Source organism: Onychomys torridus, chromosome 5, assembly GCF_903995425.1.
Source record: "Onychomys torridus chromosome 5, mOncTor1.1, whole genome shotgun sequence".
Lineage (NCBI taxonomy): Eukaryota > Metazoa > Chordata > Mammalia > Rodentia > Cricetidae > Onychomys > Onychomys torridus.
Genome location: NC_050447.1, coordinates 50,602,445 through 50,615,537, shown reverse-complemented (window position 1 = coordinate 50,615,537; position 13,093 = coordinate 50,602,445). Strand labels below are relative to the sequence as shown.

Below are 13,093 nucleotides of genomic sequence, written 5' to 3'. Positions count from 1 at the left end.
TGTTCTTCCAGCTTACACACCGCAGGAGATCATGGGTGGCATCCCTAACTCGGAGCACCTCCTGCCTGAGCTCTTGAAGAAGGCAGGTTATACCAACAAGATTGTGGGCAAGTGGTAAGTGTAATGATACAGTGCACAGGGGCCTTTGGGCCAAGATGCCCCACAGCGGGTGAGAGACAGAGATGCCATGCAGGCAGCGCTCAGTGAAGAGTTTTACTTGGTGGGGGGAAAGAGAGAGGGAGAGGGAGAGAGAGGGGGAGGGGTGCACCCCTCGTGGGAATAGAGGTGGGGAAGGAGGAGTTTTCTCTTAAAGTAGGCTTTACATCAAGACAATCGGAGTGAATCCCCAAGGGGTGGGCCAGAATGCCAACATTCTTCTGTTCTGATTAATCTAAAAAGGCAAGTTGTGGATAGCAAGTCGGGGAGTGAAGGTGCTGAATTCTTGAAACTGCTTCCTGCTGATTTTAGAGTGAAGTGGGAGTCAGGGTCACACAAGGCAAGAGGTGTGAGTGAAGAAGCATTTAGTTGGCTGTCATTGTGGAGATCTCAGGCATCTGTTCCTTGAGGGAGCTGAGAAGGCAGGTTGCTAAGAGAAAAAAATAGATTGTTGTCATTGTCGGGTAGGTGCTTGCTTGAGCCTGGAGAGGTGGTACCAGCAGTGAACTGAGGGATGGCGTGTTCTTTAGGAGTACAGGAGCCATCACGTCTGTTGTTCTCTTGAGGTGGGGGTGTATCCATCCCCGTTGCTGTCCTCAGTTGGTGGTTGGCATCCTCAGAACTGGTGCCAAGGCCGGTGTATCTGGAGAGCCCCTGAAGGTTGGTCTTGGCATAAATCTGGTAGGAGGGTGGACCCATGCAGGAACCTGTAAGTGTGTAAAACAACTGGAACAGATTTACACCTTGATGTCATAGCAAAAGGCTATGGCTTTGGGCTAAAAGCTATGAACATTTTTAAGGCCTGGTTTCAGTCCAATGAAACACATTCTTACATCTGTAACCAGAGGAAATTTACTGGATGGAAGTGTTTGAGTGAGTGAAGGAGGAGGGAGGCTTCCCTAAACATCATCAGACAGCTTTCCTATCTTCATATAAACAAACCAGGATATACTGAGAGCAGTCAATAGTTAAAAAGTTACATTGAGGGTTGGGGATTTAGCTCAGTGGTAGAGCGTTTGCCTAGCAAATGCAAGGCCCTGGGTTCGATTCTCAGCTCAAAAAAAAAAAAAAAAAGGTTATATTGAAATTTGTTCTGTGAGTTTTTCTGATCTGGTAACAAGGTAAATTGTGTCTGGACCTAGTAGTAGCCCTAGGAGACCTGTGCATTTTACATAGAGAACTGAGAAGGCAGCTGAAGCGAAGCCTGGTCATCAAATGGAATCAGAGATCTGAGAAGGATAAATCATATCTGAGTGCAGACCAAGCAGCTTTTGAATCTATTTAAAAAATGACAGGGACCAGTCCTTACCCAGTCAGCCATATCCAGGTCTCCACCATTGGAGGCGGAAGTATCAGAACAGCATCAATCTTTGGCCACCAGGCCCATAAGGTGGAAGTTTTTCCTGTGGAAGAGGGACATAGGGAAGACTGATCTAACTTTGTCTAGGCAAAAGGGGTGCCATCAATTCTCTGATGTCCTGCTGCTTGTCCACAGTCTGGGCTGGGTCCTAGTGGCAGGTGTCACATTAGGGCATCTTGCCCAGAGGTCAGCGTTGCCATAATCCATGTGGAGACATCATGGTGTCTCATAATCTTCTTTGGAGACCTTGGGTCACTGTTAGGATTTGGGAGTCTCTGTCTAATATAATAAGCTTTTTGATCAACATTTTAAATGCCATATTCTGCAGATCTCTGAGCATTTGAGGACTGCCTAACTATTAGGTATGAATGTCTGACTATCAGCTAGTATTCCCCAAGGCTCCAATATCTTAGCAGCTTCCACAAGGCTAGGACTTGCTTTCTCCTGACAAGGCAAAGAAGAGAGACAGGAGAAAGATCCCAGAGCCAAATGGTAACAGGACAAAAGGGGTTTGTGAGTCAGGGTGTGGCCCAACACCAAGAAAGGGACTCTCTCGGGGACCAGAATCTCCATCACAGGATATACATCTTGCCTATCAAATATCTTATTTATCAAACATATGCCATCATTTATTTAAATTCTCTAGAGGTATAAATCTCTAAGTTAGCTTTTGTTAATCTAAACAGATAAATTTAGTAAGGACAAGGAGGCTTACATTTCTAAGCCTGAATAGACCTTGAGTAAGGAGAGACATTTTTTAAGCCATTGGCAGCGATGTCTGCATCTATTACCATTTTTTTTTCAAGATTTATTTATTTATTATGTATACAGTGTTCTGCCTACATGCATGCTTGCAGGCCAGAAGAGGGCACCAGATCTCATTACAGATAGTTGTGAGCCACCATGTGGTTGCTGGGAATTGAACTCAGGACCTCAGGAAGAACAGCCAGTGCTCTTAACCTCTGAGCCATCTCTCCAGCCTTCTATTACCATTTTTAAGGCCCTGTAGTTCTGATCTTTGAGTACAGCCAGATTATATTCCTGAATGATTTATATAGAAATAATTATTTCTTAAGGTCATATAATACCATTTTGGTTCTGCATAAAGAGGGTCAAGTGTTTTATCCCAGTGCAGAATTATTTTAGTTAATAAATCTATCAATTGACAATATTTGGTCTAGTTTCCTGGTATATCGATGGGCATTAGGTAGCCAATTTTTCCCCTATGCCAGGGGTTTTTCTTTGACTTAGCCCTTTAACCTGTTTTTTTGGGGGGGCTTGGGGGTGGGGACAGGGATGATGCTCTTCTATAGCTGCTTCAAGCTGAAACAGGGCGTAGATGGTCAGAGCCCAGGGAGGCTGAAAGGCCAGTCAAAGATAAGGAGGGAGCCCAGGCAATGGGCTCTTTATCGGAAGTATGTGGTCATCTGACCTGGCTGTAGAGATGAAACAATTATGTTTGGCTGGACTGGTCCACATCATATCAGCCTTCAGCAAGTCAGAGCTCACGGTCCTTTGGGGCAGATTGCAGTCAGCCATTGACGCTTGGATGTGTCTGCCAGCCAAGTGGAAACCTGCTGAAGCAGATAGACTAGAGACAAAAGTTAAAATTTATGAACTGAATTGGAGCCTTTAGGCCCATGATCTTAGTAATTATGAAAGGGAGACCAGGAGAAAGAAAAATACCATCCTCGGGAATAGACAGATGAGGGAAACTCCTTTATCTGGAGCAGGAATCTGAAAAACAGCAGTAGACTCATACCTATGAGTTTATATTTGGAAGACAACCAAGAATATCCCAAATCCTGAGTTTGTGACCCAAACTGCATCAGAACTCTATTAATGTTAAAATCTGAAATTTTAAAATCTTAATATATAGAAGGGGAAAATAATCTGAAGCATTCAAATCATTTATTTATGTTGAGAGACCTAGTAGCTTTAGGGAAAGTAAGGCTTGATTTTTTTTTTAATCTATAAAATGAGTTGACAAGTTGGCCATATCGCCAGCATGCAACTCCACTGATGCCCAAGAGCCCCATAGGGTGTCCATAGAAGAAGGAAAGCCAGGCTGGGACTGGACCTGTGGGGCGTACTAGAGGTGGAGGGATTTTTGTTTGTTTGTTTTTGTTTTTGTTTTTACCACCCCCCTACAAATGGCTCGAGTGCTGGGCACCCTGCCAATGCTTGAGCCACTGACAGAAAATGACTTTTTGCTGCCCTTAGTAAAGATGGTGGTGAGGTCATATGACCTTAGCCAAGATAGTGCCTATATGACCATGTGATTGCCCTTATCAAATATGGCGACAGAGCATGTCTGTCTTTGACCTTAGTCAAGTGTGTCTGCCTGCCCATGTGACCACCCTCTGACACCTGACCACGTGTTCACATGGGTTTTCTTTCTTTTGTTTTTCCCCAAGACTGAACAGATAAGGAACAGATAAATTGAAGCATTTAAAAGTCAGTTAGAGCTGGGCAGTGGTGGCACACGCCTTTAATCCCAGCACTTGGGAGGCAGAGGCAGGTGGATCTCTGTGAGGCTAGCCTGGTCTACATAGTGAGATCCAGGACAGACACCAAAACTACCCAGAGAAACCCTGTCTCGAAAACAACAACAACAACAAAAAGTCAGCCAGAAACATATTTATGTGGCCACCTCCCGAGCCTTGGTAGTAGGGGAGGAGGGGGAGGGGCTTGTCCCTGGTGGTGGTGGCAGGAGGAGGGAGAAGAGTGGGAAACAGGGACAGAGACAGACAGCAGGAGACAGTTTGAGAGCAGAAGCATGAGGGTGAGGGACCAGGCAGCTGCAGGAAATGGTGGTGCCAGGGTCTGCGGGGTCAGGTGGGTGAGACCCCGGCAACAGAGTTAAGCAAGAGAGAGCAAAGAGGCTGGGGGTGAAATTACAGAGGAGAGGGATGAGGGGCAGTTTTAAAGGGTGCATATGCCATGGAGAGGGACCTGGTGACAGGTGATGTAACTCATGGAGGAGCATGGAGGAGCATGAGGGAGCGGGCGAGAAGGAAGGAGCTGGGACAGGAGAGAGTAGGCACATTTTCCAGAGTGAGGTACAAGGTCCAACAGACTGCCCTCCAGTGTCCCTGAGGGTCAGCAAGGACCAGTGGTGGCTCAAAATAGCCGGTGGACTGTCATCCAAAGGCTGTGGGCCGTGGAGTGAGTGGGCATAAGCTGTCGCCTTATGCTGTCGCATAGAAACGGGCTGGAGGGCTGAAAGCCTGAGAAGCGTGGTGCCTGGTACCAGGTCTTGAACAGGGCCAAGAGGCGAGAACCCATGGTTGAGAAGACAGTGAATCCTCACTCGTGGAAAATGGCCAGAAGGAAAGGGGGAGTCTTACCAATAGGGTGAAGAGTCCCAGGGGTCCTCCAGTTGGAAGTTGGAAAAGTGATGGTGTTAGACGGTACAGGGTCCCAGTGTTTCTCCAATTGCCTGTGTATAAGAGCAAACGCCAGGGGAAACCAGCCAAGTCACACAGCATCAATATAATGACACAGCCTGGGGGGGGGGGGCTGGGCCAAGGTGCTCCACAGTGGGTGAGAGACAGAGACTCCATTGGAAGCAGTGCTCAGCGAAGAGTTTTATTTGGTGGGGGGAAGAAGGGGGGAGGGAAAGAGTGGAAAAGAAAGAGATGGGGGGGAGGGGTACACAACTCATGGGAACAGAGAGAAGTGGGGGACTGCAGGGTGGGTCCCCAAGGGGAGGGCCAGAATGCCAACAGTGAGGTTTCATGATCCATTGCCTCAGCTGTGTGCCATCTATAATCTTTGCAGGGGGCTTTTTTCCCCGCACCTGCCTCTGCCTTCCTGAGTGCTGGGATTAAAGGCATGCTCCACCACCACCCTGCATCTGCAGGGAGCTTTTAAGAACTTGGTGTTTCAGGCACACACATAGTACACAGACACACATGCAGAGAAAACACCCATGAACATAAAATAAAAATAAATACATCTTTTTTAAATATAAAAAAAAAGAACTTGGTGTTTAAAGTCAGGAACTTGAGTGTAGTGGTGAAGGCAGAGACAGTCAAATCTCTGTGAGTTTAGGTCAGCCTAGTCTACAGAGCAAGCTCCAGGATAGTCAAAGTGAGACCCTGTCTCAAAATTAAATTAAAAAGTCGGAATCTTGCCAGGTGGTGGTGGTGCAAGCCTGTAATCCCAGCACTCAAGAGGCAGAGGCAGGTGGATCTCTGTGAGTTAGAGGTCAGCCTGGTCTACCGAGCTAGTCCAGGACAGGCTCCAAAGCTACAGAAAAACCCTGTCTCGGAAAAACACACACACACACACACACACACACACACACAAACAAACAAACAAAAATTGGAATCTTAAGTCCAGCAGGAGGTCAAGACACCAGCGTCCAGCAAAGCTGTCACAGCATGATACTGAGCAGGCACTCAGTCCTCCCCATCCTCCCCCCTTCCCACCATACTTTCTGCCTTCTCTGACCCACCCATGCCTGTGGCCACAGTAAAATGTCACTAAGTGAGCCAACCACATTCTCGCATACAGATGAAGCAGTTTGCTAGTCACCAGAGGGCTTCTGTCTAGTGACAAACGTTATCCTAAGTCACAAAGAAGAGCTAGGTAGGAGCCAGGGAGCAGCAGGTGGCTTAGTGTGAGTCGGAACAATCCGTCCATAGCTGCTTGTGTCGCTTCACTGTTGCTGGCTTCTAGCACTGACATCCATCTCTTTTACTCCTGCAGCATCCCATGATCCCCCGAGAGAGCTCTCCCCAGCCTGAAGCCAAGCAGGTCCCTTCCCTCAGAAAGCCTTCCCCAGTTTTCTGTTCTCAGATCTTCACTGCTCATGGCCCCGCTCATGGCTCCCCTTGGGGATGGTTTCTCTGAGTCTGTTACTAGTCACAGGGGTGGAAAACCTGATACTAGGAAATCTAGGCAACCTAGAGCTGCCTAAGAAACATTTGTCACTTTGCAAGCACAAAAATGCAACCTAGCCATAACCAGGGGGTGGTGGCAGAGAAGAGCTGACAAGCATCAGGTCCCTCCTGCATCTGCACAATCCCCAAGTGGGTAGCAGGGAAGTCCAGGGAACCATGGCAGAGGCAGGCAAGGAAGAGCTGGAGGCCCCACAGTAACCAGAGATGCCTGCATCTTACCTGACAGTTCTGCCAGGTCCACAGCTTCCTGCTGTCAGGCCTGAAGGGGCCAGAGCTGAACAGGAATCAAGTTGCCACTGATCTTTCTGGATGACTTCTGATAGGAAAGAGAAGACCAAGAGGAACAGGTCTGATAGACTCTGAAAGAGGCACCTTGGAGGGACCAGGCTCTCAGAGGCTGGAGGCAGATCTTCAGTTGCTCTTTATGAGCAGGGTTTAGTCCAGTGCTATCAGCTACAGCCAGTACTGACCTGTGTCCTTTATGCAGACCTCAGCACTGAGGGTCTAAATTTCATCTCCCTGACCAAGTCCTGCATGAGCCTAGACTCCTGCATAATCTGCCAGCAGCCAAATGTGGGTGAATGAGGCTAGAACACAAATCTCAGGAGACCGCCAGCCCACTCTCTAGTCCTGTTCACCTGCTGGTTAGTACCAACTACTGTTAGGACCAAGTGCTGTGTTCAGGCAGGGCACTGGTCATGCTTCTCCTACACAGAGACTATAAAATGCTGGACATGGATACAAGGGTCCTCCCATCTATCCTGCAATATTCAGAAAGGACCAGTATCTTGTAGTGGGCCTGAGAGCATGTTCAACATGGATGATGTAGTGCAGGCTGGCTTAAGGATCTGAGATGTCACTGTACCATAGTGGTGCACTAGTCCCTAAAGGGGTAATTATGGACTGAGTGTGTAAAGGTCTGAGGATAGCTCTAAAAGCTCTAAATGGCACACCAAGCACTGCAGAGCCAACCATGCTGTGCCAATCTCCCCTGCAAGTGAGGAAACTGGTTCTAGATAGATGCTCTTCTCTGAAGAGCAGGTAGAATAGTTGTTGACCAGCCAGTTATCCCCAAGACTTCTCTGGTGCCCTTTAACCCTACCCATGGAATGGTAACCTTGGATCTGCACACTCTGTACCTGGGTGAAAGGTCAAGGCAGAGCCTCCCTGAAGATAGCCTATCCCCAGTACAGCTGGGAGAAGGACACTCCTCTTCAGGGATGCTGTGTTAAAGCTGTACCTGAAAAAGGCTTTCTGCAGGTGTGCGTGTACAACACAGATAAACAGGTCTGTGTCCCAGGCTGGATGATAACATCACATATAGCTTGGTTTGGAGTTAGTGGTAGTCTAACATGTGCTCTGAAGAGCAGGTAGGAGCTGGAGTCCATAGGAAGGACAGGCTCTGCTTCCAGGATACCTCAGGACTGCTGACCCACTGATGCTTGGCGTTGGAGTTGGGATCGTGGTACCTTTCAGCAGCCTTCCTGTGGTTACTAGTGGATGGAGGGAATGTGATTAAGTGTCCCTGAAAGAAAAGGAGGCCAGATGAGAGAACATGGGGTCACACCTGGCACTGAGGGAGCACGGCTCACAAAGGAATCCTGCAGCTTTGCCTAAGGCCCCTACCCTGTGAGGCTCTACTCTGTGGACCCCTCTCATCTCTAGGTCTCCACATAGCTTGCACTGTCACCAGAGCAGGCATACTGCCATATTCTTTTTTGTTCACTCCAATATCAGTTCCTGCCCTAGGCTCTGAGGATGAGGGGACAGTCCTAAGCACTGTATCATCTTCCCACTCAGCCACCTTCCTGGTGTTTTTCCTTGGCTGGGATAATACTCTGACGTTTTCTTAACAGATGGAGCAGTGACCTGCCTGACTGAAAACCCAAGGGAGAAACACAGTCCTTGGAGTGTCCCTGAGGGTAAAGAAAGGCAGGAGGAAGCTGCTGAGTCTAGAGATAGTTGAAATGGGCATTTGTATCCAACTGCTTTCAAGGCATTTGGGAGATTTCTCTCCATGCACTATCCTTCAGGGTTTCTTTCCAGATCCTGAAGGACCCCTAAACCCTCTTTTGTGTCTCATTGTACCCAGATGCCATTGGCTGTGCTGGGACACTTTTAGCTGTGCCTGGAACCCCTTGGCTTTGTCAGGACACTCTCTGCTCACTAAAATGTCCTCAGTTATGCCCTTGGATATGCCTAGAGCTCTGGATGCTAGCATTATCTGGGGAGGACAGATGGGTTCCTGTGCTCCCTCTTGAAGTGAGGTCTTGACCTTTTGTATTTTGGTGTCTCTAGACCCTGGCAAGTTAGCAATTGTGATGGTGATGGATTGTTGTTGATCAAAGCATGGAGTGTCCCCAGTGAGGGAGTCTCTGAGTGTCTTGGTTCCTGTTCCTAGGCATCTAGGTCACAGACCCCAGTTCCACCCCCTGAAACATGGATTTGATGAGTGGTTTGGATCCCCCAACTGTCACTTTGGACCTTACGACAACAAGGTCAAGCCCAACATCCCTGTGTACAGGGACTGGGAGATGGTCGGCAGGTAACAGACAGAGCCCCTTCCCTTCCCTCCTGCCCCATCCCTGTGGCCTCCCTTCACCCCTGCTCTTTGTCTCTAGTGCTTGCCCAGGAACAGGGCTGATGCTCTTGAACTACCAGCTGGCATCCGGTACCCTGTGTGCTGGGAGTGAGAACTCTGCTTCTTAGGGAGTTTTGCCCAGGACCTCATGAGTCTCACCTGAGGCCATCTCTAACCTTTCCAGAGTCATAGATTCCTTTCAGACATATGACTCAAAGGTCCTCCTACCTCCAAGGTGTGCTCATAGCTTATATTTGGGAGGGGGTGTGTAGGACCCATGTACCTTCTTGGTGGGGTAACTGTCATCTTCAGGCACTTAGTTGGCCTATTAACTGCACACAGGAGAGGAGACTGTGGGGCTAAATTGGTGTGAGAGTCACTCCAGGGACTGCCCATTGTCACCACAGAAGAGGTCTGCTCTGGAGGGGAGGCCACCTGGATCAGGCCTAGCTCGGTGTCAAGGACCTGACTCATCTTTCTTGAATTTTGATTGCTTAATTTTTCTTTCCTTCCTCATTTTTTCCTTGGGTGGAAGTTCTTATATCAGCAAAGGTTGAGCCAAACATTTCCCTTTTAAAAATGAGTGCTTTATATCTGCATGGCCCTTGGTGTACTCAGTGACAGTCATCCCTGCAACAGGCTATAGAACATCTTCACCTCTCAAAAAGAAGCCTCTGGAACTGGGAGGATGGCTCAGCCAATAAAGTGTTGGCCTCACAAACATGAGAACCTTAGTCCAGTCCTTGGTGCTAGTGTAGGAAGCTGGGCAGGATGGCATGCCTTTGTAATCCCAGTGCTGGGGAGGCTGAGACAGGAGGCTCCCTGGGGCTCACTAGCCCACCAGTCTAATTGGTGAGTTCAAACCAATAAGAGACTCTGGTCCAGCATGGTGGCGCACCCCTTTAATCCTAGCACTTGGGACACAAAAGCAGGCAGATCTCTATGAGTTTAAGGCCAATGTGGCCTGGTCTACATAGTGTAGCCAGAGCTACACAGTAAGACCCTGTCTCAAAAAAAAAAAAAAAAAAAAAAAAAAATTCAGCAATAAGATACAGAGAGAGAGAGAGACAGACAGACAGACAGACAGACAGACACCCATCTCAAAGGAGATTGTCCTCCTCTACATATGTGTGTACCCACTGCGTGCACACCTGCATTTACATGTGTACCTATACACACATGCATTTATTTTTAAAGCCTATGTCCTCAGCTACACCTTTGGGCCTTGTCTGATCTCTACAGAACACACACACCCATCTTTTCTATACTCCTTTTACAATCTGGGGCCTTCAGAGCCTTGTCGCCTCAGACCGGATCTTCACCTGAGATCTGGGCAAGCTTCACACGGAACATTCCTGACTTTGCAGTGAAATTGAGGAAGGGGCTTTCTTGACTAAATTCTGATTTTTGTTTTTTGTTTTCAGATTTTATGAAGAATTCCCAATTAACCTGAAGACCGGGGAAGCTAACCTCACCCAACTCTACTTACAGGTAAGGCTGAGTGGGCCAGTTAAGGCAAGAAGGCAGGAGGAAGCTGGGGAGGCAGGGGGATGAATTGACCTGAAGCAGAAGAGAATGGAGGCCTTTCCCCCAGGAAGCTCTGGACTTCATCAGGACACAGCATGCAAGGCAGAGCCCCTTCTTCCTCTACTGGGCCATCGATGCCACTCATGCACCAGTTTATGCCTCAAGACCTTTCTTGGGTACCAGCCTTCGAGGGAGGTGAGTCATGAGCTCCACTGGGGCCTTCACTTATGCTCAGTATCATTGGGTGGGTGCTCTGAGCCATTATGGGAAGTCCAAAGCAGCTGGGATGTTTTTCAGTGGTAAAAATTGCTTAGCATACATGAGGCCATTGAACCCCAGGGGGTTCAATCCCCAGCACCATAAAAGGAAGAAAGATACAAAACATCCATCTTTAACCTCCTCCAGTCCAGGATCAGTGATAAAAAGAAAGTCATGGTGATTATATCCAGCTTTGTTTGCAATGAACCATTTGAACCTGAGCTGGAACTTCCCTCTGAGAAGCAGCCAGCTGCCCCACTGGTCATCTCTGAAGTGATAGGATTAGTGTTTGGGTCACACTAATGCCCTTGGCTGCCTGATAGAATGTCATCTTCCCCTGCAGGTATGGTGATGCTGTTCGGGAAATAGATGACAGTGTTGGGAAAATCCTGAGCCTTCTACAGAACTTGGGCATCAGTAAGAACACATTTGTCTTCTTCACATCTGATAATGGAGCAGCCCTCGTTTCTGCTCCCAAAGAAGGCAAGTTCTACTTCCTGTCCTCTGGCCCCAGGTCATGACTAGAAGGTGGCTTACAGACAGAAGCCTCCCAAAATAGAGAACCTAGCAGCAAAGTCTTGACCCTGCTGACTCAGGCCTGGCCTGGGTTCACATGAATTTGAATCCTCTGAGAGAGAGGAACAGGCAAGTGTCAGGAGGAGGAGATGCTCTCTCAGGACAGTCCTTACCTGAAAGAAGCCAGTTTCCAGCAGACCCAGGCGACAGGAGATTTTGGCAGCCAGGGCTTTGGCAGAATACCTAGTGGTGCTGGGATAGAGCTTTTTTGGCTGCTACAGAGGTGGCAGGAAAACATTCTCAGTCTTGGGAGCCATCCAGTGAGTGAGCCTGGGGCAGTTACCCTTGGTGCACAGGGGCTCACCTGTTAATATGAGGCTACCTGTCAAGGCTGAGGGCCCAATAATCTCCTCAGCCTGTACTGCCCAAGGCAATTTGGGCTCTGATACCTCAAGTGGCTCAGGCAGTCCTACTACCAAGTGTCCTGGGGGCTTCCTGGCTTCAGGTGAAGAAGCCCAGTACAACCATCATAAACCAAAGAAAAGCTGGTTTGGCAATAGAAAAGACCACCAAGTCTAGCCTGGCTGACCTGGAGGCTCTTGATGCCCTGCTCTGTGGTCCACAATGACCTTAGTTCTCACGAAGCTCTCCACATACATCTCAGAGAAAAGAGCAGGACTGCCTCACCTCCCAGCAGATACCCAGAGCTCAGCTGCTACCTATTTGGCCAACTCTCAGGGATAGAAGGTGCTAGGCAGAGGGAAATGGTATCTTAAGATCTTGGCAGCTTAAGGTTGGAGAGCAAGAACCTTCTTGCACCTAAGGTAGAAGATGGTGGCCATAAAGGAGGTGAAGAAAGTCCCTGGAGTCTGTCAAGTCTAGGCTCCAACTTGTTATAAAAAGTGGGAAAATGCATGCTGGGATACAAGTGGACTCTGAACATTACCAGACAAGGCAAAGTGAAATTGGCTATCCTCGCCAACAACTGGCCAGCTTTGAGGAAATCGGAAATAGAATACTATGCACTGTTGACCAAAACTGGTGTCCACCACTATAGTGGCAATAATATTGAATTGGACACAGTATGCAGAAAATACTGCAGAGTATGCATGCTGGCCATCACTGACCCTGTGATTCTAATATTACTAGAGACACTCCAGGACAGACTGATGAAAACTCTGGCCATCTCTGACCCGGTGATTCTAATATTACTAGAGACCCACCCATTACATGATGCCTGTGAATATTAGCATCTAAGAACACTAACTGAAAAACATCAGTGTCTATGGCTGTGATAGGAACGGGCTTCTGTGACTGCTTTCTATTTCTGAGCAGTGACTCCTAGTGGGCTCCTAGTGAGGCAAGAATTTTCTGTTCTCTCTGGAAAGCTATAGACGGAGCATCTTAGCTGTCTGGGTCAGAACCACCCAGGTTTTCTGATTTGTATCTGCAACCTGACCTCCTCCTGGTCTTTTGTCCCTGTGATGACCTCAGGACTCAAACGTGCCTAAACAGGAGTTCAGAAGTCAGTATAAGCCACTTGCCAGCAGGGGTGCTGTGTGTCCCTCATTCCCCAGAGGATCTGAGCCCTGAGATCTTGAGGCTGATAGGTGGTGACTTTCATCCCCAGGTGGCAGCAATGGTCCCTTCCTGTGTGGGAAGCAGACTACATTTGAAGGTGGGATGAGGGAACCTGCAATCGCTTGGTGGCCAGGGCACATTGCTGCAGGCCAGGTGAGTCAGCATTCCACACTGAAGCTTTATCTCCTGCAAGGTTTCTGGGGG

The 13,093-nt window shown here is 48.3% G+C and overlaps 1 protein-coding gene across 3 annotated transcripts in view; it reads left to right on the top strand.

The window, feature by feature from the left end:
• Galns (galactosamine (N-acetyl)-6-sulfatase) overlaps nucleotides 1–13,093 on the top strand; it is a 37,451-nt gene that overhangs the window by 6,663 nt on the left and 17,695 nt on the right. For all 3 annotated transcript variants that reach the window (XR_004944970.1, XM_036187019.1, XM_036187020.1), the window contains 6 exons: nucleotides 12–114; nucleotides 8,828–8,971; nucleotides 10,432–10,498; nucleotides 10,602–10,729; nucleotides 11,136–11,275; nucleotides 12,939–13,042. Coding sequence is in view for 2 of the 3 variants with exons in the window: in XM_036187019.1 (XP_036042912.1) it covers nucleotides 12–114; nucleotides 8,828–8,971; nucleotides 10,432–10,498; nucleotides 10,602–10,729; nucleotides 11,136–11,275; nucleotides 12,939–13,042 (686 nt within the window). In the remaining variant the exon portion in view is untranslated. The remainder of the gene's footprint in view (nucleotides 1–11; nucleotides 115–8,827; nucleotides 8,972–10,431; nucleotides 10,499–10,601; nucleotides 10,730–11,135; nucleotides 11,276–12,938; nucleotides 13,043–13,093) is intronic.